General features: G+C 34.4%; 2 protein-coding genes across 3 annotated transcripts; one reads left to right on the top strand and one right to left on the bottom strand.

The window, feature by feature from the left end:
• Positions 1 to 3,693: 3,693 nt before the first annotated feature.
• Positions 3,694 to 4,424, bottom strand: LOC138329902 (uncharacterized; the record flags this gene model as incomplete). Its single annotated transcript, XM_069277187.1, has 1 exon — positions 3,694 to 4,424. A coding segment is annotated over one exon (486 nt), but the record flags the coding sequence as incomplete, so codon positions are not given.
• A 4,575-nt stretch (positions 4,425 to 8,999) lies between these two features.
• On the top strand, positions 9,000 to 25,201 carry LOC138330344 (carbohydrate sulfotransferase 1-like). Of its 2 annotated transcripts, XM_069277907.1 has the most exons (5): positions 9,002 to 9,510; positions 18,186 to 18,317; positions 20,479 to 20,544; positions 23,808 to 23,976; positions 24,390 to 25,201. In XM_069277907.1, exons 1-5 carry the CDS (start codon positions 9,420 to 9,422, stop codon positions 25,180 to 25,182), a joined length of 1,251 nt encoding a protein of 416 aa, XP_069134008.1. In that variant the 5' UTR covers positions 9,002 to 9,419; the 3' UTR covers positions 25,183 to 25,201. The 2 variants fall into 2 exon arrangements, with proteins under 2 accessions (XP_069134009.1, XP_069134008.1); XM_069277908.1 differs by lacking the exon at positions 20,479 to 20,544 and having other exon boundaries at positions 9,000 to 9,510.
• Positions 25,202 to 25,235: the final 34 nt, after the last annotated feature.

Below are 25,235 nucleotides of genomic sequence, written 5' to 3'. Positions count from 1 at the left end.
TCACCTCGCACAACATACACGCAACACACCGCATACATTGGAGGCCGTCCTTACATGACCATAGCTGTTAATAGGACGTTAATAAATCAAACAAACAAACAAACAAACTAATGCTATATTTAATGTCGCGCCCCTTTGATAAAGCCATTCTGATCAGTATTTATAATATTAGGTAGGATTGGTTTTATTCTTTCAGATAGACAGTGTGCTAATGTATTATAATCTATATTTAGAAGTGCTAATGGCTGTCCCCTGGCCGAGACACACCAAAGTCTGTAATAATGGTAGTTTCTGCTCCTGCTTAGCGCTCAGCAAACAGGGAGTGGGACGACTGGTTCGCCCGCTGTCGGTATAATGTGACCGGGTGTGTGTATGTTGCTTGGTGTCTTCGGCGGGCACGCTTCAGTGATATAGCACTATAAAATGGCCAACAGTTCCACTATACAAGAAGACACATCTGACACAACATGAATATACCACAGTCTCCCAAAACACGCACCTCGCACAACATACACACAAAACATCGCATACATGGGAGGCCGTTTTTTTTTTGGTACATATAATCATTTAGCAGATTTAACTTCCAATACCCTGGTCCCGTATTATTTTTTCAACATTTAAAAAAGGTGATACAGCTTGATGATCAGTATATTTAATTAATACTGGTCTTATATCAGTTTATGAAATTTTATAAATAAGTTCATTTTGTATAAGGAAATAAATCGATTTTACTAGCCTCATTATTTACATTTTTCCGCTTCCATGTAAACTGTTTTGTGGTTGGGTGTTTTATTCCCCAACAGTATATTAAGCGACATTAATTTATCATTGACTTTAAAGATTTTACAGGTTTTTGGGGGTTTAGTCTAGATTTTCTGTCAGATTTTGTGTCTTGAATTTCATTCCAATCTCCACCTATGATAATTAGGCCTTAACTGTGTTCTTGTGTAAATGTTTTCAAATCTAAAAGAAAATGTTTTTCCCTGTTTTTATTATCATTTGGGGCATATATATTTATTATTGTGTAAACGTTTTAATATTAACTAGCAAATGCCTGCCATGGTTGTCTTTGTGTACATCAATTATCTCATACTCAAAGTGTTTTGTAAGAAAGATAGCTACCCCAGCAGCGTCTGGCTGGGTGCCAAAATTATGTAATACTTTCACCATTCCACTCCTGATTAATATTAGATGGGACATATAGCGTTGTCTGTATAAAATGTGTTAGTTCGTGTGCCAGGATTATGTTTAACCTTCTTTTGATATTTAGTCCATGAATAAAAATCTCTACCTCGTTTTTCTTTTTCACCTAAACCGTTATGTTGTTAGGCACGCAAAAATGTTAGTTTCTGCAATATGTAATGTTAGAAAGAGTGAAATTATTTTGCGGTAATTGTTAATGATATCATTACTAACCAACATGTATATACACACGTAGAAAAAAATCGGAACCAGGAAGATATCCATTCTTACGCTATACTATATCATGGTATCTAGTTGCAGATTAAAATTTATAATACGTATCTCATCGTACATACATACATATCTAAACAGCAGACATACAAACATATAGTCACATATACATAAATCTACATTATATACACTCTACCGACCACACTAGCATGTTTACATACACGTCTCCAGATGTCTTCACACTTTGATGCATAGACTTGTAATGCACACATATTCTTCGGTAAAACAATCGAAATTAAGAGGTGGGTTATTCAATTTCATTTCTCCTTTTATAGAGTTGTACCACAGAATATGTCTATAGATGTAGGTTTTGATAATATGTATATAGTTAAAGATTTAGATAAAATGCCTATAGTTACAGATTTAGGTAATAAGTCTATATGAGCAGATTTAGATAACATGTCTACATCAGAAGATTTAGATAATATGTCTATATGAACCTTCTCTTAATCATAAACAAATATCTTAGTTATTAGAGGATGTTACGCATCATAAGTATTCCTGGTAATTTTGTTGAAATAGCAAAAGGAGAAAATGAAGAATGATTGTTTGTTTGCTTGATTAATTAACGTCCTATTAACAGCTATGGTCATGTAAGGACGGCCTCCAATGTATGCGGTGTGTTGCATGTATGTTTGTGCGAGGTGCGTGTTTTGGGAGACTGCGGTATGTTCGTGTTGTGTCTTCTTGTATAGTGGAACTGTTGCCCTTTTTATAGTGCTATATCACTGAAGCATGCCGCCGAAGACACCAAGCAACACACCCCACCCGGTCACATTATACTGAAAACGGGCGAACCAGTAGTCCCACTCCCTGTTTGCTGAACGCTAATCAGGAGCAGAAACTACCACTTTTATAGACTTTGGTGTGTCTCGGCCAGGGGACAGAACCCAGAGCCTTCTTCATAGGGGCGAACGCTCAACTCGTGGCCAAAAGTGAGGCGGTGCCAAGGGAGGCATTAGGAAAGATAAAGTCAGTTAGGAAGAAGAGAAAATATAAGATCCTAAATTTAGTCGCCTTTTACGATCATGCAATAGGGGCAGCAGGTACATATGAACTAAAAGCTTGTGTATTATACTCCCCGACTGATACACAGGGTAGTCATTCTGACCACATTTATGTTTGTTCTGCTGATGATACACAACCTGTTTATGTGCGGTCCTGGTGAAAGACGGATGCAGCGTCATTATTAATACAAATGAGCTATAGCATTATTATCAAGAACTATATTATATATATGGTTCCGTCCGTCCAATATGCTTTTTCCTATTACACAAGGGTTAAAAAAACTCCCTTTTTTCTGTCAACGCCTCCCATTTTCGATGAAATAATCGAATCGTAGCTAGACAACACCAATATCTATCTAGAAAAGTCAAAATATATATTTGGTTGGTTGGTTAGCCTAGTTGTAGGTTGGTGAATTTATTTACGTCCTACTGGGCTATGGATATCGTGCATTTGGTAGCAAATTACAAGTCAGAAGACAACTTGTAAACAATGACATTGATATTTGGTGACAGGCATATATCCCTAACCTGCTCGATGCCTTTTTTCCTGATAAGCATATTTATAATCTCAAATTATCAAAATGTACAATATACACAAGACATTAAAAGACTAGTTAGCTATGATGCATAAACACGTGCAATCATAATTCAGTTCAACTCCACTGAAGATGTGAATTATAGTCATATATGCTACTTTTAAAAGAACAAAGACAATACACATTCTTGTCTAGAGCTCCTACCAGGAATCGAACCCGGGACTTTAGCGTAAAACAACGGCTCTACCGACTTAGTCAAAGAACCATGCTCCGTCAGCTGAGTGACCGTGATCGTATTTAACACAATATACGAACCACAATGACCCGCTCCTTTTACGACGTTACTCTCTTTACACACCGCATGAATGGGAGTTCGTCCTTACATGACACTGGGTGTTCCTAGCACGTCAATTTAATCAAACAAACAATTACACAACTCCCCGTTTTTTCCTTGAGATTTCCTTATTATAAACCCGAAGCTCTAACCACCTTCCGTGGGTTATTTAGTATGGCACCAATGTAGAAGAGCAGGGCAAAATACACATTCCTGTCGACAGGAATCGAACCCGGGTCTCTGGAGTGAACAACTAGTTGACAGCAGTAAATGTTGATGGACAGACAATGGACGCCGCGCCATGCAATAAGCTCATTAAACCTACAGAAACGAATTCAATCTAACAAGCATCCTTTATTTTATTTGTATTTTAATGGTGTAATCATTTCTTAATTTGTAACATATAAACCATGACAAGTATTTATATTCTATATGTAAATGGAACCAAAATAAAAGCCACGAATGTGATATCTAGGTATGCAGTTACACATTGGTATCCCTGGTGTCAGCAAACTACACGAAATTACGTCATTTTTTGAAATAATTCTCAGCCTTTCTTTTTCGTCACAATGTTTTATAATGAACACACTAATCTACTTCGTCCCACTCGCCATCCTTAATATCAATTTCATATGGACAGTAGATTTCCACCCAATTTGGTCGTTGTGCAGCTAGACACTCGGAACCCGAAATAAATTTCAGCCATGCGTTGTCTAAAGGATTAAGTTTTTCCATAAATTCCAAACATTCAAAACGGTCTTCCTCCTTTACAAGCATGAGGCGGACGTACCTGTTGGATCTTACCACTGAATCCTTGCCACGGTACAGGCTTACTCTGCCGCCAAGTTGGTCGAGTACACTTCCTATGGGAAGTGCCACACGCTGTTTTCCATAAGGAGAGATGGTGGGCAAACCTCCGTTAAAGAGTGTAGAGCAAAACCAGACTCCTTTTGGAATAGTTTCTTTGTACTTCGAATCCAAAAGCCACATCCATTCCTCTGATGGATTATGAACCTGTGGTACAAGAGCCCTCTTAGATACAATTGAAGCTTTCACTGTAGCAGATGTTGCATTTTAAACTCGAATGCAGATTTAGTTAGTGTTAAGAGTCAATCTGGTTAAAATACAGATCCTTATTATCACTACTTTAGATAAGAGGATCTGACAACAGCCCATTAGGGGTCATGTCCAGGTGACCTTTGAAAATGGCCAATCACCTTGCTGCCTGCAAAATTATTGAAGATGAATTTCAGAGGACGAAATTGTTTGAAAATGTTTTCAGAACTGTTTTTGTGTATGTAGTCATCTCGTCCAAAGAGCACAACAAAGCAGATATGTATACTGGGACGTTTTCAGTTGTTGTAGCAAGATATGAAACCTGCATTTTATGTTTGTTTGTTTGTTTGTTTGATGTGAAGTACACGTGGTATAAAGGTTATCTTGACGTGACCCCCTATGGGATATTGTCAGATCCTCTATTTAACGGAGTGGTTATAAGGATCTGTATTTTAATCAGATTGTGTTAAGAGTTTATTCACAACCACATAAAAATAACTGGCATATCTTTTGCAGAAAACGTCTTCACAAAACTTTAAAATGTTTTTAGTATGGCTATCGCCGTGAGCCAAAAACAGAGGGGACCGGATTAACGGAGACAGGATTAATGAGGTTCAACTGTACAATTTTATACCTACACAGTATTCTGTATTATACATGTGGTATTATGAATTGTGATTTGCTAAACTGTCCATAGTGTTTTTTTAAATTAGCGACTTTATTATCGCTGATCAAAAGCAATTTGTTAATGGGATCTGGCAGATTTTTCTAAATTTGTTCTGAGTGAGGAAAAATGGCCATCCATATCATTGCTAAGGGTTATGCTATCAATTACATGTGATCTGATTTCTGTATGGCCAGTAACAATGTGAAAATGTAAGTAATGTAAATGGTACCCGTAACTGCTGGAACACACGTACAATGTAGGTCATATATAAAACAAATACCGAGACAATTGCCCGTATGTTGGTAGGTAAAGGTATGCGACACACATCAGCAACACATAAAAAGTAACAAGATAGCCGGTCGGCTAGCTCCCCCTCTTTCCATTCCCGTATCATATTTACACTCGACTGCGGATTTCTGTAGAAATATTAAATAAAATTTTAAGTGATTTTCCAAATGCTCCTTTAAAGTTTAATATTTCAAAAGCATTCTCCGAAAATTGATCTGCACTAAGTCGCACGCATTACCATAACTTGTCAAAGGCACAAAATTCTACGCGTTATACTTTTACCGGAAAATCTGCTACAAAACACGACTTTCGCCGAGAGCCAAAAATTGGCACACCATTAGATAAACTTTCAACACTATATTGAATTTTTCTGCTCTTAAGCATGCTTATTTTCGATTATAAATAGAAATGGGGTCGATATATTTACATGTGCGTCGATATGGATTTTCTTACATCGTGTTTTGAAATAATAAAAATAAACATTTGGGACTATTTTCTGCATTGAATTAGACTGTGTATCGTATTGAGTGTACCCTCCATTAGGGGGAAACAAAACGCCAGGACATATTATATTGTATGTTCCTTTCGAATGAATTGTCTTGGAGACTTGCCTCACTATTTGTACATTTGTTAAAAACGAGTCAATACTTTAACTATAGTTTTATCCGCTACGCACGAATCCTCTGTTTCCACCGTGGTATAATTCATTGTAAGTTATGCAAGGCATTCACATAATTTGATAGGGGCCCCCGAGTCCTAACTTGCATCGTATGATGCGTTAGACACGGTTATAAGTTTTACGATGGCCGCTGATTGAAGTAGTTGTGTGCATTGTACAAAAACTTGATAAAGAGGACATGACCGTTTACTAGTAGATGAATGCACGATGTACAACCATTCCAGAGTAATGGAAATTAAATGGTCACCGTCATGTATACTTTGTCAAGTTATAAATATACAACTTAAAGATGCTCCACCGCTGACAAAGGGTAGTTTTTCACTATTAAGAACAGGAGCAGACGATTAAGTATTTTTCTTTAGTTACAAAACATACTTAAATTACACCATTACCACCATTGAAAAGTTAGAGCTTCTAATTTTCCTTCAAGTTAAAAATATGAAAAAATAATTAATTGCATCCCGAAAAAAATTCCGTGGCACTATATTCTATATGGAATGAAGTACTGATTGCGCATGCACCAAAGGCGAAATAAATTATTTTATATTATTTTTTGTGTTAATGAGGCATATTTATACACGATTAAACACAGATTATTGTTCGAATGATGAATATCATTTATGCTCTGTCGGCGTTGGAGCATCTTTAATGTTCTAATGAATAAGAAATAGTAATTTGATGGCTCAAACGGGACATCATACATGTGTGCTTTACCCGCACAGGACTTTAAAGTGTGTAATGTTAATCTCCTTTGCATAGTTGAGAGAACACCTCTTGAAGTGTCCTGTTAACATATATTTGATCCTTTGTTTTGTTAGATGGACTTTAGACAAAGTGTCACGCTACTGGTGTTATCTATGTAACTTTGTCTTCTTTCAAACAAAAATGAGATGAATCATCATTGTCACTTAACCTGACGAATACAAGATAGTTATTGTAACATTGTGCAAGTCTTATATAGTGTTACTGCACATTTTTTTCTTCTAAAAGATGCATATGTCTGAAATTAAAGCAACACATCAACATGCCGTATCAGATTTTGTTCCGAAATGGAATTCTATATATATTTCTTTTTCTTCGTCACATATATCAAACGATGTTTTAACATTCATTAATCTGATAATCAATTGTATGAATAAAGTTGTATCTTTATACAGTTTGAGAAAATCAACTAAAAAATGATGCCTATTATCTGATTTTTAAAGGCAATAGAAAACGTATTTCGGAATGTTATGAATAACAAATTTCAGTATTTTGACCAATGGCTTCTCGGTTTTCTAGGTGTGCATAGTAAATAGATATTTTATTTAGCCTTGCTACATTCTCATTAGGTTTAAATTTACTGTGTAGTACACATGATACTTATTACATATATTTAAGCTACGGGGAAATTATTGTTAGAGTGGATTTCTTTCAAAATAAGTCTGCTCCTGCTTAACGCTCAGCATTCAAGCTAGGAGTGTCCCGTATTCAGTATAATGTGACCGGGTTAGGTGTGTTGCTTGGTTTCTTCTGCGGAATGCTTAAGTGATATAGCACTATAAAAAGGCAACAGTTCCACTATACCAGAAGACACAACACGAACATACCGCAATCTCCCAAAACACCCACCTCGCACAACATACACGCAACACACCGCATACATGACCATAGCTGTTAATAGGACGTTAATAAATCGAACAAACAAATTCAATATAAGTGGTCACACATGAAATTACAATATCAACTACAAAAACTGTGAAATACAAGTATTAATTATCGCTACTTGTTGCACAGAACACGTTTTTGTCATATTGATCATGTGAAAATACACTGAAGGTAATGAGAATGTAGCAAGGCTACCATCTAATAAACCAGAAATATACTTGAACCGCAACAACTAAAGCGCCATCTAACTGGTCGTTCAAGGGCGGTTGGCTTATCTGATGTTTTAATTTGTAGTGTATTTTAGACCTAATTACGCAATTTCAGTAACCACGTGATCTTCTGCCAAAACCACAACAAAACGTCCACTTAGATTTGAAAGAAATGTATAAATTAAATCCTGATTATAAGTAAGAAAGCATATGTCTTTATATAAGCTATATTAGCATCAAAGATATTTTTGAGAACTGTTTTGATAGGTAAATGTAGATTCATTGAGAATTTGTCCTTGACGCATATTCAATTTCATGGCTATATTTTTTAAATAGCTGAGGAGATATAAAACATTGATGATAATAATACACAAAACAGTTCCACATTTCCAAATTCGAACAGAAATCTTATTCAAATGCATTGCCTTGAAAGAAGTGATTTATTGAATGTTCCATTAAGCAGAACATTCGAACTAACGTGTAATACATTTACTGTATTTACATATGGTAAATTACCTGTACTACCCAAGCACGTAGGGATTTAGCCTTGTACTTGCTGCCTTTATTGCTTGATTATGAAAAGGCGACTACATTTAGTATGTTTTCTTTTTTCTTCTTCCGAACGTGTCCCTTGACACTACCTCACATTTTTGCTTTCAGCTGAGCGCTCGCCTCTGTGAGGATGGCTCTGGGTCCATGGCTGAGACATACCATGATATCTATTCATAGTAAAGGTTTTTTGTGTGTGTTTATTTGTTTGATAAATTAATGTTTCATTTACAGCCAGTAAGAACAGCCTCCCGTGAATGTGGTGTGTTACGGTGTGCGACAACAACTTCCTTATTGCCAAGCATAAATGCATTAAGCATTTCATCGACTTTAGTGTGTCTCGGCCAGAGGACAGAACCCAGAGCCTACCTTACAGGGGCGAACGTTCAACCGAAGGCTAAATGAGGTGATGTTAGGGATAGGTAGGAAGAAAGAAAAAATATGATCCTAATTCAATATCCTAATTCAATCGCCTTTTTCGATATCCTGTAATATAGGCAGGCGGTATTATCTGCATATTAAAGCACAATGATACTATTAATATATAACTAAATCAATAATTTAAGTGAAATACATATTATTACGAGACGTCTCTTCTGTCATCCATATGTTTAGTTAAAGAGTACCAACATGTTCACTATCTACACATTAAATCTATAACATTGCTTACCTACGGCAACGAGTGTCATACGTTAAAACAACCCTGGCCTATCATGGAGAATGGTATACTGAATATATAATGTGTATCGTTAAGCAATCCTATCATGCGTTAAGTTAAGGGGTAGGTAGTGCACACTTAATTAAATCTGTCTTCATTTATAACTCGTCACGGAGGTTGGAGCACTACAGTAACATTAAAATGTGCATCTTTTGACTTTTACTGTGACCGGAAAAGGAGTCTGGAACCCCAAAACAAATATTGGAAAGTATTTTGTTATGAAATTTTAAGATTATAGCATATCGGAACTTCTAAAATGAAGAGAAGACGTCTGACTAAAGTATTCTGTGTTTTTATATGTGTATTATGGTGTTTTACGAGTTTCCTTTTGCTGAACCGAACTAACGGTAAGTCAAACAAACTTTATTGCAGTTCCTGTTTCATCGTTACATTTTGATTACAGTACCATCATTGACCGTATGAAATGTACTAGATTAGTTAAACTACGCATTCTTTTAATATAAAAATAATAAACAAAATGATGTGCCATTTGTTGACAATTATCCATTTTGTCTATATAGTAATATATATAATACTTCTATCACACAACTGGCACGTCCAGCTTTATCATACAGCCTTGTCAAATATATCATAAGACAAATGTGTAATAACACTATTGGGAGGTCACAGGTAGTTTTGACGTCATAATCTTTATATGACGTCACATGATTGTCTCAGTAGACGGAAAAGTCACATCATAACTGGATTTCTACCGTTTTATATAGAGAAAAAATAAAAGCTTCACTTGTATGCCTTTTAATGAAAGTTATGTGATAAATAGAATCGTAAGCTCGTGACTATGTAATACGAAATTTTTGAAACTCTTTAAATAATTTGATATGCCGCGAGTGTCTGTGTCCTATAGCTATTTCCCATCTTATTGCCCCGATGGTGATCGCCAGTCTTTCGCACGAAGTTATCTCCCCTTCCGATTGTAAAACAATGACGTACGTAGCGTAAAACGTCATATTTTTTACTCATCGCAAACTTAAGTCAATTTTTAACCCAGAGTCGCGAATCGTAATTTTTCAGTATAATAAACAATTTATGTTCCCAGTGGCAGTGTGATATGAACGTTTATTTACCCTCAGATGTTATCTATTTCTCGGGCAATATTACACCTTCGGGTAAATAAACCTTCATATCACACTGCCCCTAGGACCATGAATATATAGTATTATACAACATTTTGTGATTCCAAGAGTAGAATAACCCTATCCGACTTATCCATATATGAAATAATGTTTTTATGTCACATTTTTTTTATTAGTTTATCAAATCAGTTGGATGAATTTGCAGTAATAATACCGCGTCTGTAAGTTCATTTTCCATTCATCGTATGATATTTCTAATGCATTTATTTATCTCGTTCATAGTAAAATCAGTCTGATTGCTGAAAATGATATTTACATTATTGCCGTCTGTTGACGCAAAGGGTTGTATTACACGAATGTCCACGTAATTCAGCCTCAGGCGACATGTGTGTATCATACGAGACAAGCCAGTATTACACCCGTCGGTATAAGAGAAAATTATATTTGAGCTTTTGATATTGAATAGTAAGGCGTAAGCACATAGCAATAAGTCAATCACCTTTTCAATCTCTAATAAAAAGTGGATATTGATACTACTAGGTTTAAAAGAATAAAAGAATGAAATAGCAAACATCGATATATCTTTGTCGTCATAAAATGTTGGTTTAAAGGTCCATCACTACGTTTTCCGAAACGGCTTTTAATTTCTAAAATTGGAATGTAAAAAGAGATTAGCTAAATACACTTATCATCACGCCCTGAATTAAATAAAATACTGTTAATTTTCATAAAGCGGGTCGTATTATGTTCCCGTTCCCGACAGTCGTCCTAATAACCGCGGGTTAGTTGACTGCATCAGACGAAAAAACAGCATAATGAATCATCACTTGTAATCTAGATTGCAGGGAATATTTCATTTGCTCGGTTTTGTAAAATTATCAATGTTGATGTGCGAGACCATTGATGTATATTTTCTTGTATTGTTATTGATTCATAAAGATTGTTTCGGAAAGATAGTGGGCCTTTAAATAGGCGTTTTGAAAATTAAAACAAGATTCTTAACCCCAATCAATTCCTTAGGGACCAGATGTTAACATAATATGGATTTGTACGGAGACAACGGAAAACGAAGTCACAGCTGACCTTGATGTAACTACGTAAAACGTATTCAACGATTTGAACTATTGAAGATCGATAATGACATGACGCTTCGTTTGTACACATATGCTCATCATGTTTATCTAGGATGATATGAATTATAATATACTGATAATTTATTTGAACCATGGCACTAAAATTTAACTATTTAAGTCATGGTTAAAAGACATGCGCTTGCTTATTTATGAACAAGTAAAATACTGACGACATGCAGTGTACCAGCTTCTAGTGAGAAGGGAAGCTAGCTATATCGAGTATAAAACATGACTGATCACTCAAGGTTACCTCCAAAAATGTTGGGACTTGTAGAACGACAGAAACCTACCGATGTTGCAAATTATACAATATGAACCTTTATTGAGGGATAGGTCTTAGGCGGTCCAAGTAACAAGTAAAGAAAACTAACGAATATTTACTATGCAATTAAAATGAAAAAAATGAAAAAATGTGTTGTTTTTTAAACGAAGAAATATGCGATCGTCATTGGCACGGTAACTTTAAAAATACTATGATTACATCAAGAACAATAGCCATAGGACGCCACCCTAAGGCACGTTTAGGCAATTTCAATTCATCAGCGCATATTACACCGACAAAATAAGTCAAGATTTAAATGTAAACACTTATCAATTTGCTAAAAATAAAAATCTCCACATGGTTATGTATTAGTTCATGCGAATAGAAAATAATCGGAGCATATCTAGTGGTAGCAATTATCGCAGAGAAGTAAATAGTTATACTGGGAATAATTAGCCTTCATTTTAATTGTTGTCTGGCTGGCCGTGCAATTAGGAGTCGGTATTGTTTACAGGAAAGCCATAGATTTATATTAGCAGGTACAAACAATAATACACATTCAAATCCTATACTGATCTATTGAAAAGATATGTGATTAAGTTATTACACGTCTCTCTTTACAGTTTTAAAAATTGTTATTTCTTTGTAAACAAAAAGAATCAAACAAAGAAAAAACAGGAACAATAACCTTGACCTGTTTTAATTAAGAACAAGTTGGGATATTATCTCTGTAATTTTATAACTTTGACTCCAATACAATGCTTATCCTGTTTTATAGATATATAGGGAGTAAAAACAGACTAAAAGTTATTACTATATATCATATATACAGCTGTAGATAGTAAATAATTACAAACAAATGGTGTACGCTAATATAAAATTAATAATACTAGTTTTAAAGATAAAAATATATGTCCATTTACCAATATAATTGAAACTTTTGTATAATATTTAAGCACAGTAGAATTTTATCGCAAATGCAAAAAAATGTAAATTGTCATTTATTTTATAGGGGATATGAATTAGCGCTAAATACTTCCTAAAACGCTTATTCACTACAATATGTTTATATAGGGTCCATTTTCAGATCTTTTGTTCCTATAGGAATGCAACACAAACATTAATGAAAAAAATAGGCCGCGTTTTTTACTGCAATTTCTCAGATATGTCGCAGGCTCCCTTTTGTAACGTGGTCACATATCTCAACTTATTTTTGCCAGCTATATTTAAGTAAAGCTTTAGACATTTAAGTTCATTAAACATACGTAATGACGGTTATCTGCTCCTAATTTTAATATAAAGAGAGAGGAAGATAATACATTTTTAATGAGGATGAATTCCATTTGGTTATAAAATGTAATGCGTATGATGATATATGATCAAAATTTAAAAAACCGTTTTAATTCAGAAACCCTAGTATTATTTAATTATCCCCCGCCCAACGAAAATGGCGGGGGATATACAAATGGGTTCCGTCCGTCCGTCCGTACGGTTGGTTTCTGGAGCATAACTCTAAAACCAGTAGAGATTTTTCCACGTAACTTCATACACACATTGGTCTTATGGTCTAGTAGTGTCTTTTGCTATTTTTAGGTTTACATTTTTTCCATTTTTCCGTAACCATGGAAACATTGCTGAAAATATCATATTTTTGTACCAGGTTCGTTTCCGGAGCATAACTATAAAACCAGAAGAGATATTTCCACGAAACTTTATAGACACATTGGTCTTATGGTCTAGTAATGCCTTTTGCTATTTTAAGGTTTTCACTTTTTGTACCTTTTTCTGTAACCATGGAAACAGTGCTGAAAAAGGCAGATTTTTGTGTAAGAATCGTTTCCGGAGCACAACTCTAAAACAAGCAGAGAGATATTTCCATGAAACTTCATAGACACATTGTTCTTATGGTCTAGTAGTGCCTTTTGCTATTTTTAGGTTTTCTTTTTTGCACTCTTTCCGTAACCATGGAAACATTGATTAAAATATCATATTTTTGTACCAGGTTCGTTTCCGCAGCATAACTGGAAAACCGGTTGAGATATATGCACGGAACTCCATAGGCACATTAGTCTTATGGTCTAGTAGTGCCTTTTGCTATTTTTAGGTTTTCACTTTTTGTACTTTTTTCTGTAACCATAGAAACATTGCTGAAAATATCATATTTTTGTAGCAGGTTCATTTCCGGAGCATAACTCTAAAACCAGCAGAGATATTTCCTCGAAACTTCATAGACACATTCTTTTTTATGGTCTAGTAGTACCTTTTGCTATTTTTAGGTTTTAATTTTTTACAACTTTTTCCGTTACCATGGAAACATTGCTGAAAATATCATGGTAAATGGTAAATGTTACTTTGCAAAAATCCACCCATCTTTGTGTATATAGTCTAATATAAATGTCAAGGCTGTATACCTGATTCAACAATTGCAGCCCCGCTTTATTGAATTATACTCCATCTGTCTTTAGCTCAACTTCCCTTTTCCTATTTTTTTCATACACATAAGTCTCCACAATCAAACTTACTTCAGCTTTGATATCTCAATTGGCGGGGGATCTGAATGACTGTCCTTGTTTGTTTCAGTTATTAAATACACTAAATTAAAAAAAAATATATAATTTGGGCAAATATATTTGTTTAGCTATAGAAAGAAGAAAATTGCTTTCAGGTTTAGTATACTCACCTCTGACTACTAAAATATATCATTTAATGGTCATAAAATATATGTCACAAATGTATGTACGTTTTGCATTTTTGTTCAAAATTTTGTAATTGTGTATGTTATTCTGAACATTGATCTGATATTTTACAATGTATTATGTACATTGTCCAGTGATTTTTCTTGGTATTTTGGTAAATTGCCACCTAAAAAATTGGAATGTTTGTGCGATAAATGTGGAAAATTTGAAAGTTTTAACGGTGTTAATGTAAATTTTTGAAAAGGTAGAAATATAAAATAATGCTTCCTAAGAACAAGTCTAAGATTGAACATACGGAAATACGATGTTCTGGTTTGCAATTTTCGGTTTTGTTTTTGTTTCATCACACAAAATGCGCATAAGACTCACTGATTTGGGAAATTTAGACGTAGATTTGGGAAAAAATAACAAGAAATATGATTGGGAATGGGGCCGATCGACCCCAAATATATATAGGCAAGAAAAACAGAGTTCTCATTATGCCTTATTATGTATGTATATCTTTAAATGTTGCGATCAGTTGTAAAAGAATCAAATATGATTTTATAGCTATGATAATTTCATATAAATCATTAGGGATCAATATATTGTAAACATTTCATCATTTAAATGTCCATGTTGTTAAATGCCTATGAAGTAATAGTAAACATTTCGCTTTAGGCTAACATTTAAATGTCCATGTTGTTAATGTTGTTAATGCCTATGAAGTAATAGTAAACATTTCGCTTTAGGCTAACTTTCACTAAAGGTGACCTAACAGGCTAAATGGCCTATGTGTGGTGAAGACTGAGTGAATACAGTTATCTATATTTAATCATAATGATTCTTAAGTATCGTTCAAAGGGAAATGGTCAAGATGTACACGTGACCCTGTAACGTGGCATTGTGGCGCACGATATGTTTAAAAGATGTATTGTTGTTATGCCATGATTTCAGCAATCTTTTTATCTTAAAGCGACCGTTTGTTCGTGATTTATGTAGGTCTGATATCACTGACGGCGAGCCGGTTGTCAATATACATTAAACGTGCCTATTTAAGCACAAATGAAAAAAAAATGTGATTATTATTTATTTTATCGCTGATAAGAATTAGCGGAAAATCGGTGGTTCAATACCAGAAATATTCTTTTAACACATAAATTATCTCTTCAAAGACAGCGCATACAGTGCTAAAATAAAACTACCGCTAAAATAAGTACCTTTGCATTATTCAGAGATACCACATAGATTTGGTGTTCAAGAAGATAGGACCCAACTTTATCTTGAAACAAAAGTTATGTTATAAGAAAAGAATCAAAACTGCTTTCAAGATATATCTGAGGCATTTTAGGTCACCTGAAATTAAGTCTCAAGTGACCTAATCTAATCGCCTTTTGTCCGTCGTCGTGTTTCGTGTTTTGTCCGTCGTCGTGTTTCGTGTGTTTGTTTGATTAATTAACGTCCTATTAACAGCTATGGTCATGTAAGGACGGCCTCCCATGTATGCGGCGTGTTGCGTGTAAACAATTTACATTTTCGACTTTTTCTTCAAAACTGCTGAAGCAAATTCAATAATATTTTGCACAAACCAGGGGGCTGTGTGAGGGACCAAAAAGGTGTAAAATTGACTAAAATTTCAAAACTCTTTTTCTCAACACGCAGATGTGGTAGAATAAAAATTATCTTAATATATTGAAAGGTCACACCAGAAATTATGAATTTCATAGTCTTGGGATCTCAGATTATACCCACGGGAGGGGGTCAAATTTACTATAGTTTACATAGGAAAAACACTTTTATGACCATTATTTGTTCAATTTTCATAGGAAATAAGTCAGACTTAAGTTAGAATTATATTCCTAATGTATTATTTTAACTTCACATCCATATGGGTCCCTGGGGCCCTTTACAATCTTTGTGTCCCTGGGGTCTCAGATTTTTCCCTGAGGAGGGGGTCAATGTTACTATAATACATATATGGAAAAAACATTTATGAGTATTATCTTACTTCGGTTTTCATAGGAAATGTAAAAGATGTAATGGAAGCAAATACTTATTAAAAAATAATGAAAAGGTCAAATTGATATAATCATTGACTGATTTCAAGAGCCTGATGGGCATTTATAGTGTTTATATGTCTTTGTTTCATTCTTTATCCGAACTCAGTGGACCGTTAAGTCCTTGTATATTATTATATTTGTGGTATTTGAAATACTCCGGCAGATAGGGCGTTGGAATCGTACCTGCGGCCCCTATTTAATGATCGTAAACGGCGAATAAATTTAAGATATTTTATTTTCTCTTTTCCCTTACTAATTGTTTTCTTCCTAACGTCTCCCTAGATACTGAATTACTTTCGGCCTTCCGCTGAGTGCTCGCCCCTATGAAGTAGGCTCTGAATCTTTCCCCTGGCGGCCTCCAAGGTATGTTCTTGCCCTTTTTAAAGTGCTATATCACTGACGCATGCCACCGAAGACACCAAGCAACAAACCCCACCCGGTCACATTATACTAACGGGCAAACCAGTCGTCCTACTCCATGTATGCTGAGCGCTAAGCAAGAGCAGAAATTAAAACTTTGAAAGACTGTGGTGTGTCCCGGCCAGGGGACATGACCTAGAGCCTACCTCAAAGGGGCGCTCAACAAAAAGCCAAAAGTAAGGCGGTATCAAGGGAGTCTAGGATTTAGGCGGTATCAAGGGAGTCTAGGATTTAGTCGCCTTTCACGAGCATGCAATAAGGGCAGCAGGTACAATTCTAACGTCCTACCGGCAGCGCCCTAAAGAAAAACTGTTTTTGTTTTTCCAGTGTTACAAAATGGGATTATTTTTTTCTATTGTACTAACAAACGTGGCGACATTACAAAACTTTCTGTCAGTTGTCAATTCAGAATCAGTATATAAGATAACTTCAACGGATGAGCTCGCATTACATATTAGTTTAAAAAGTATATCATATAGAGAATAAAAGTCTCTATGACACGTACTATATAATAAGATTAACAGCTGTCGTGTCGTGTGAATCTGTTGTCACATCGCGCGATATGTTTTGTTTACAATGTACATCGGGCGATTGAAGTTATCGGACAAAGCCATAAATAAATTGGCTTTTTATTTGATAGATCATGATTATTTGATAGGAATTCAATTAATCACACAATTGAAAAAATAGAGAATCGTCAAATTTTTCGCTGTGAGTTTGCATTTTAAGATTAAAGTTGATTTGGTTAATTATATGTACGTCCTATTAACATCCATGACAATTTAAGGACAACTTCCCCTGTATGTTGTGTCTTGCGTGTGTAAACTGCGTTGTGTGTTCTGGGAGAATATTCGTGATGTTTCGTAAAAATTCAAACATTTTTTTTCCTTTTTCGTCACTTATCCGTAACAGATATTCAGCAATACAATTTCTATCTGTGATGTTTTCTGGACCATTTAAAAGCAACGCATTTATTTGATATTTAAACTTTAAGATATTAAAGAAATTAGACAACAGGAATGAAAAGGACATACACACGAAAAAGCCTGTTACCATATAGCACCTTATTGTTTCAGATCAGTTATTGCAAGTTTATCTTGTTATGTAAAAAATGTAAGCTTACACATATTTATGAAAAAACAACATCTATGCTACCTTTATACTTCGTCACTGCTAGACTCCGATGTTAGGATATAGTGATGGAATTAGAAACTCGCTTACTTATTATTAGGAATCGTTGCAAAATGGAAGTGTCTATCTGACGTAGATAATTGGTATTTCAGTTGAGATTGTCATATCGCCGGTCACAGTAAAATATCTTCTATTTGCCCATCGCTTGACTTTCTTTGTTAACCTATTTCTGTGTTTTCTGCTTTAGGAAATCAGGTACCAGATGCTTTCCCCAAACGTATAACAGACAATTGGGATCGAGAAAAAAAACCTCCAAAGATAAACTCGTCGAAATCAAGTTCAACATTTGAGAGAAAGGACGTCGAGGCGGAAACGAACGGTCAGTCAATGGAATCAATTGAATTGCACTTTACAGAATTTTTTGATATAAGAAGCTTCTATGTATATTTTGCCATTTACCATTATTGTTCAAAAACATGTGGCAGTTTTCATCAGTAAGATATTCCTGAACCCGTCGCATGTATAGGCTATATATCGCGTGGGGGAAATGATGTTGCTTAATACAAAGTCATATATAAGTGATTGTTTTACGTAATGCTCGATTCCAATCTTCACTCGGCAAATCAAAGGTGATAACTTTTAAAGATGCTCCACTGCCGACAGAATATAAGGGATACTCATCATTTGAACAATAACTGATTTGTAATCGTGTTATACGTGTTTTATTAACAGAAAAATACATATGAATTAATTTATTTTGATTTGGTTCATACGCTTCAGTACTTCATTCCATATAGAACAGTGGCACGGATTTTTTTTCGGAATGCAATTATTTTTTGTTAATACAGGGTGTTTCAGAAAACATGTCCCTACTTTAATGCTTAGTAAAACCCAAAACCTAAAAGATCCAGATATAAATTGTATACCAATAGGACATCGATATCCACACAATTATTTTGTATATATATATAAAGGTGCATGCTTCAGTGATATAGCACTATAAAAAGGGCAACAGTTCCACTATACCAGAAGACACAACCTGAATATACTGCAGTCTCCCAAAACACGCACACCGCACAACTTACACGCAACACACTGCATACAATGGAGGTCATCCTTACATGACCATAGCTGTTATTAGGACGTTAATTAATCAAACAAACAAACAAGCAAGCAGTTCATATGCCACATAAAGCTAACTAAAGAATTTTCGAAAGTTTTAGGAAATTACATCATTGTTTGAGTAAAGTCATGGACTACTAAATAATTTGCCGTAAAGTCTCCTTTATTCCACGAGAGAGGTCCGAACGGTAATTAATCTGATTGAAATACAAATTCTTATTATCACTACATTTGATAAGAGGCTCTTATTTAACGGAGTGGTTATGAGGATCTTTATTTTAATCAGATTGCAACTGTAATATTAATGTAAGAAATGCCTCTATGTAACATTTAGGTACATTATCTGCTCAAAATGCACCTCTATACATGCCCATTTATAAAACAATTTGTTTTATTACAATAATGTATATATCTGTGTGATCGAATTACCTTGGTAAAAACTAGTATAGCATTGTTTTAAGTGGTCTCATTAATTAAGTCATAATGTTTTATTTTGAAATCCTGTAATTTATTCTACTCAAACAAATACTGGTATCATTTGCTTTCCATTATGTCTTATGATATTTCAAGAAACAGCTATTAATAATGGTTTTAAAGTCGGGACAGTTTTTCTGAAATACCCTGTGTCTTTATCTTGAAGTAAAATTAGAAGCTCAAACTCTTCAATGGTGGTTATGGTGTTAAGAACCTACTTTTGCAACTGAAGAAAAAAAAATTCGTCTGCATCTCTTTTAAGGATGATACTACATATATATATACAAAATGTGCCAATGTTACAGACAGTAGCTTAGTAATTCCAATAAATTCCTATATTTCTCTGTCTTACTTACAAGGCTGGTTTTTAATCATATCACATTTCATCAACTGATATCCATATGGATATGCAATTGAAAGAAGAGAGAATTAAAGTGAACAGTCGGCAAGGATGGCTAAAGTCGGTAAAAATGGTGTGGATGTACCAAGTATATAATTTCTTATGAAATGGAAAAATAAAATCTCTCGTCAAAATCTGTCTGCGTACGAAGAAATTAATTTAAAGTATTGAAATTCTAAAACGCCCTCCCGGCTCACTATGTCCGTGGTTACATTTCCACGCAGCCTTCAATGCTTTCAATTTTTCTTTACTTTAATGTCAGAACTGGGAAAAAGCAGAACTGACGTCGTATAATATGGAAACTTTGGAAAACAATGAACGCAGAACTTGACCGTATTCACTTTAATTAATTATAATTAATTCTACTAGTTAAGAAAACAATGGTATTTGTTCATATTAACAATATTACAATAGCACAATTATATAATTTCAATTTCTAACAATAAGATCATATTTGAGGGGCTGAATGCGTAGATACATAAGTATATGTTTTAAGGCACGATACACATGCGAACTAATACAAGTTCTGTTTTTGTATTAACAGTACAGACCAAAAGATATGATCATGCGAATATTGACCTGAGTGAAACAACATTTGTTAATAACAACGGTAAGTTCACTTGATCTATATCATGGGTAATATGAATTATGCTTTTTAAAAGTTCATAATCCATTTATAAATGATTCCGAATTTAATATGTAAGCTAAACAATCTATGGTTGTTTATTTAAGATGCTACACCGCTGTATAATGGTATTCTGTCTTTATCAAAAGCAGGAGCAGACGAATTATCATTTTCTTTAGTTACAAAAGTTACTTTATTTACACAATTACTACCATTGAAAAAATATCTGAGCGTCTTATTTGAAGATAAAATTATTAGAAATACTTATTTGCGTTTAGAAAAAAAAACATTCAAGGCACTATTCCCTATATGGAATTAGTTAGGGAGTGCGCATGTTCCAGAAACAAATGAAACTATTTTATATGTATTTTTGTGTTAATTAGTTATCATATTATATCAATATTATATACATCTTATAGTATCGTTCATGCTTTATTGGCGGTGTAGTATCTTGAAATATGGTTATCCATGAAATAAATGCAGCAGAACAAAACTTTAACAGTAATTTTTATATGACTGTGAGTTTTGCCGTTTTCTGTTCTGATTGGTCTAGACCGCTCGGACAGGTCTTGACAAAATGCAATGTCAACCTGAGACCGATGAACACCTGTTCAGAGGTTGACATTGCAAATCTGGTAACCTGACTATAAATAGAAAAAGGGGATTCCATGTCTCTTTCACATTTTTGACGAATCAAAATAGAGCATTGCCGATCATCGGGCAATAGTCAAATCCAACATGGCAGACAACAGTGAGGTAGGATTAGGAAAAATGTTAGGCATATTTTAAATATATATATGTTATATTGTGAAGAAGTACAGCAGAAGTACTAAAAGTACCTACTGAGGATACGTGGATAAAAATTTCTTGTCTTTTTGTTTAATAAGTCATTGCACTGTCCTTGCTTCAAAATAGTGTTCCAAGTAACAAAACTTACAAGTATCATAGTATCATTTCATATAACAAAACAATTATTGACTTTTTGTAGGTTAATATGAGGAATTGTTAAACCTTTGAAAGGTGATATTTCCCTCGGCCTTCGGCCTCGGGGAATATTACCTTTCTCAGGTTTAACAATTCCTCGTATTAACCTAGAAAAAGTCAATATTTGTATAATGTCGCCACCTGTTTATTGAAAACATCTCCAATTCAGTGATGTCAAGATCGCAAGAGAAAACAATAAACTATGTTTGATTTAATTAAAGTAGAAGTTTTGTCTTGAGGAGCTTTCCACCCTTTACGTGTATAGTACAACGTACAAACTGGAAAATCATTAGTCAAAACGACATATCGGGTATGACCCTTTAACCCCAGTGAGGTACAAAGGATATTTCTGAGTATCTGTATTTTAGCTCAAACTATGCCAATGTCAACTTATTGGCAGTCGTACACCACACACCTTATTACTGGAACCTGTTGATAATTTTGGCATCATCTAATATGCATACATGTATAGACTTATCAAAGAAACACAATTTAACACAATTTTTTATTATTACTAGTGCCCTATTGGGGCCTCGAACTCGCGATCTAAGGCACCCAATCGCCTAGACAAACATACTGCGCCTCATCGATGTCCTACACTGACATAATCCCTGTGGAAATTTTCAAGTACATGTACAAACTGTCATTCGTAATGAAATAATGCCAAACTTAGAGGTGTATATGGTGCCATTTGTTTACTTTTTAATTATTTGTTTTTTATTTCATGGTAAAAGCACATTATGTTAAATTTACATTTTCACTTTGCTCCGCCTCAATGAAACTACTTAACTTCATTTCCGTATGAAGAGGTTTGGTTACGCGCTGACCTCTTACCGGCGTGGGAATACGTTTTGACATTGTTTACATTGTGACCTAGTTTTACGTCGTTTCAGTTTTGAATGGACTTTCTGCAATGTGGCCTGTCGTTGTAAGGATATAAAAATATACATATATTATAACCGTACTTTGATGAAAAGCTTATTAAGGCTCAGGACCCCGGAAAAAATACTGAACATATCGCATGTTGTGAGGTTCTCCAATATTGCAAATAGGCATAATCGAACGCAAAACGTTACGATAATGTGTACAATACATATGTGTAACCGTGATATACATATAAGCTTAGAAACGATAAAAATGAAAATACGCTCAAGTAGCAAACAAGGTATTCCTTCATCGAAACAATTCCATTAGTGTCAAAACCCACGACATTAGACGGTCGTTGGAAACCGCCAACATTTCAAATCGATGTATCTGTACTTACTATATGCAAAATTTTAATCCAAAAACTTCAGTTGACAGCGAAGTTATCACATTTCAAGAATAACACAGAAGTGTTCAAGTTATCTGCGACTAAATCCCACATTTAACAGGTTTCATTGAGCCCCGAAAGCATGGTTATTTGACTGCATCGCATACCATAGACACAGGGTTGGATTTCAGAACAGATGTAGTTAAAATATTTAAATGTCAGCTACAAATAATTACCAGACGGAAATGCACATTCAGTTACATTCCATAATAATTGCATTTGAGCTTAAAAAGGTTTGATAATGTGTAGATACAAACTATTCAGCATTTTCACATCAGTCGTCATTATTGAGTAACCGGATCACACATTTTCTGCACTGCTAGTACTGCACAACTATTTTTTTTGTATTTGAAGCAACATAGGAATGCTATTATGATAAAATGTAAGCGATTAATAATTGTACATAAAAGCAATATTCAAAAATCGTTGTTTTTAATCGTAACAACGCACCATGAAGCTATTTTCGGAACTATATTTTGTGCTGCCTTTGTGACGAGAAAAACTGACTGGCGGCTGTTCCGTGGGTGTACATACATGTACGATAACTGGTACTATGATGCAACTTTAAACAATAATGTTATACCGAATACCTATAATTTGATTTTTTCACGAGATTAACTTTCTTCATCAGTCAATGCAAGCAACAACATTGACAATCAATCTTTAAATAGCATAAGGCATATAACCAGTCTGTATATTTTGGTCGTCAGAAAGATTTACTTTAAAGACTTGTAGAGTGTTCCCTTCCATAAATGATAGTGTCTTGGTGATGAGATATAAGCTGATAAATATAAGCTAGTTACTATACTCACTGTATGTAAATTATTTGGTTTTCTTTTTAATTGCTAAGAGCGCTTTGGCAGGTATACAAGTATCCAATTTCATCGATGTTTGAGTTATCTAGTCCTTACTTTGCTGTTATTAATGTTTTGTTTTTTTATTCATTTCCCAGGTCCCAGTCCTGTAATTATTCTTACGTATATGAGAAGCGGTTCGTCCTTCCTGGGAGAAATATTCCAAGCGAATCCACAAACTTTTTATTGGTTCGAGCCAGTTCATGAGCTATGGGGAGCGTATAATAACAAAAAGAAAGTTTTTGATTTCCAAGACGGCACAAATCGGCAAGTTTCCGATTTCTTCATAACGATATTATTTCTAAAATATATAGTTATAATATAATGTTTTATGGGCATTCTGTATAACGTATATACAATATTAATGATTTCGGAGACAATGCACATGTTATTTCACATTTTAAAAGCAAAATCCGTTTCACACTTTGATTGAAATATAAAATCTTTTACTTTTTGGGAACGGTCTGATATATGTTTATAACGTGTGTTCATAGATCAGAATGGCAATAAGATATGTTTAAATAAGATATGTTTAAATGAAATTTAAATAAAAATTAGTTTTGTCACATCAATGAATTTGGCGTATTACAGCAAAATTGAATATGTCTATGTTATTTACCATGGAAATTTCTCATTAATTTGTCATTAATACTTTTCATGTTTGTTATTGTTTTTAACAGGACTTTCAAAACGTTTTTGGATCTAGCAGTACCAACCATCAAGAATATGAGCATGTGCAATTTAGAAAGCATACCAGTCGATGCCCTGCGAGAGCAGTTTATATCGAAAAGTAAACAGATGACAGAATTCGTAAAATGTAGAGGCTATAAAGAAAAGGGAAAAGCAACAAATAAAAAACTAATTAAATGTTTACCAAAATTAACCGAAAAATGTTTGCAATCTAAACACATTGTTTTAAAAACAATACGTATCAGTATGAAAAGTTTAGAATTCATACTTGAAAAAATCCCAACATTAAAAGTAATACATCTAATGCGAGACCCGCGAGGGACATCTCGGTCTCAAAAAGCTGTGGGGCAGCTATCGAAACACTATCGTGAGGAAATATCTTACTTTTGTAAGCAAGTGCTACAGGATATCATCGATAAAGAGATATTAGAAAATAAATATCCAGGTAGAATACGGACAGTCTTCTATGAAGATGTGGCAAACAGTCCACTTGCTTATTCAAAGACGCTTTATCAGTATCTCGGCATGAACTTCACTTCAGAAGTTGAGAAGTCTATATTTCAGTTTACATTAGCTGGTAAAAGCGGACCAAAGAAATGTGGCATTCTTTGCACACAAATGGCAAACTCGTCGTCAGAGGCCAGTGCCTGGAGAAGCGAGATAAATATGGAGTTGGTGAAAATAGTCGATAGTGCATGTTCAGATTTGTATGTTAAGGTTGGTTATAAATTCATACCGAGTGAAAAACTTTTAAGAGATAAGACCTTTAAACTTCGAGAATAAATTTTGTTTATGAATATAACGATTTTTTTTTGTCAAATTAGATAACTTTGTTG

The sequence above is a fragment of the Argopecten irradians genome, chromosome 8, assembly GCF_041381155.1.
Source record: "Argopecten irradians isolate NY chromosome 8, Ai_NY, whole genome shotgun sequence".
NCBI classification, from domain to species: Eukaryota; Metazoa; Mollusca; class Bivalvia; order Pectinida; family Pectinidae; genus Argopecten; species Argopecten irradians.
Note: the sequence above shows the minus strand (reverse complement) of the source record. Positions and strands in the feature narration are given on the sequence as shown.

Excerpts from the sequence above, each read along its gene's own strand:
- LOC138330344 (XM_069277907.1), top strand. The coding sequence starts at position 9,420 with ATGAAGAGAAGACGTCTGACTAAAGTATTCTGTGTTTTTATATGTGTA. Across the intron at positions 18,318-20,478 it reads CGTCGAGGCGGAAACGAACG|TACAGACCAAAAGATATGAT; the intron begins GTCAGTCAATGG and ends TTGTATTAACAG. Across the intron at positions 23,977-24,389 it reads TTCCAAGACGGCACAAATCG|GACTTTCAAAACGTTTTTGG; the intron begins GCAAGTTTCCGA and ends TGTTTTTAACAG.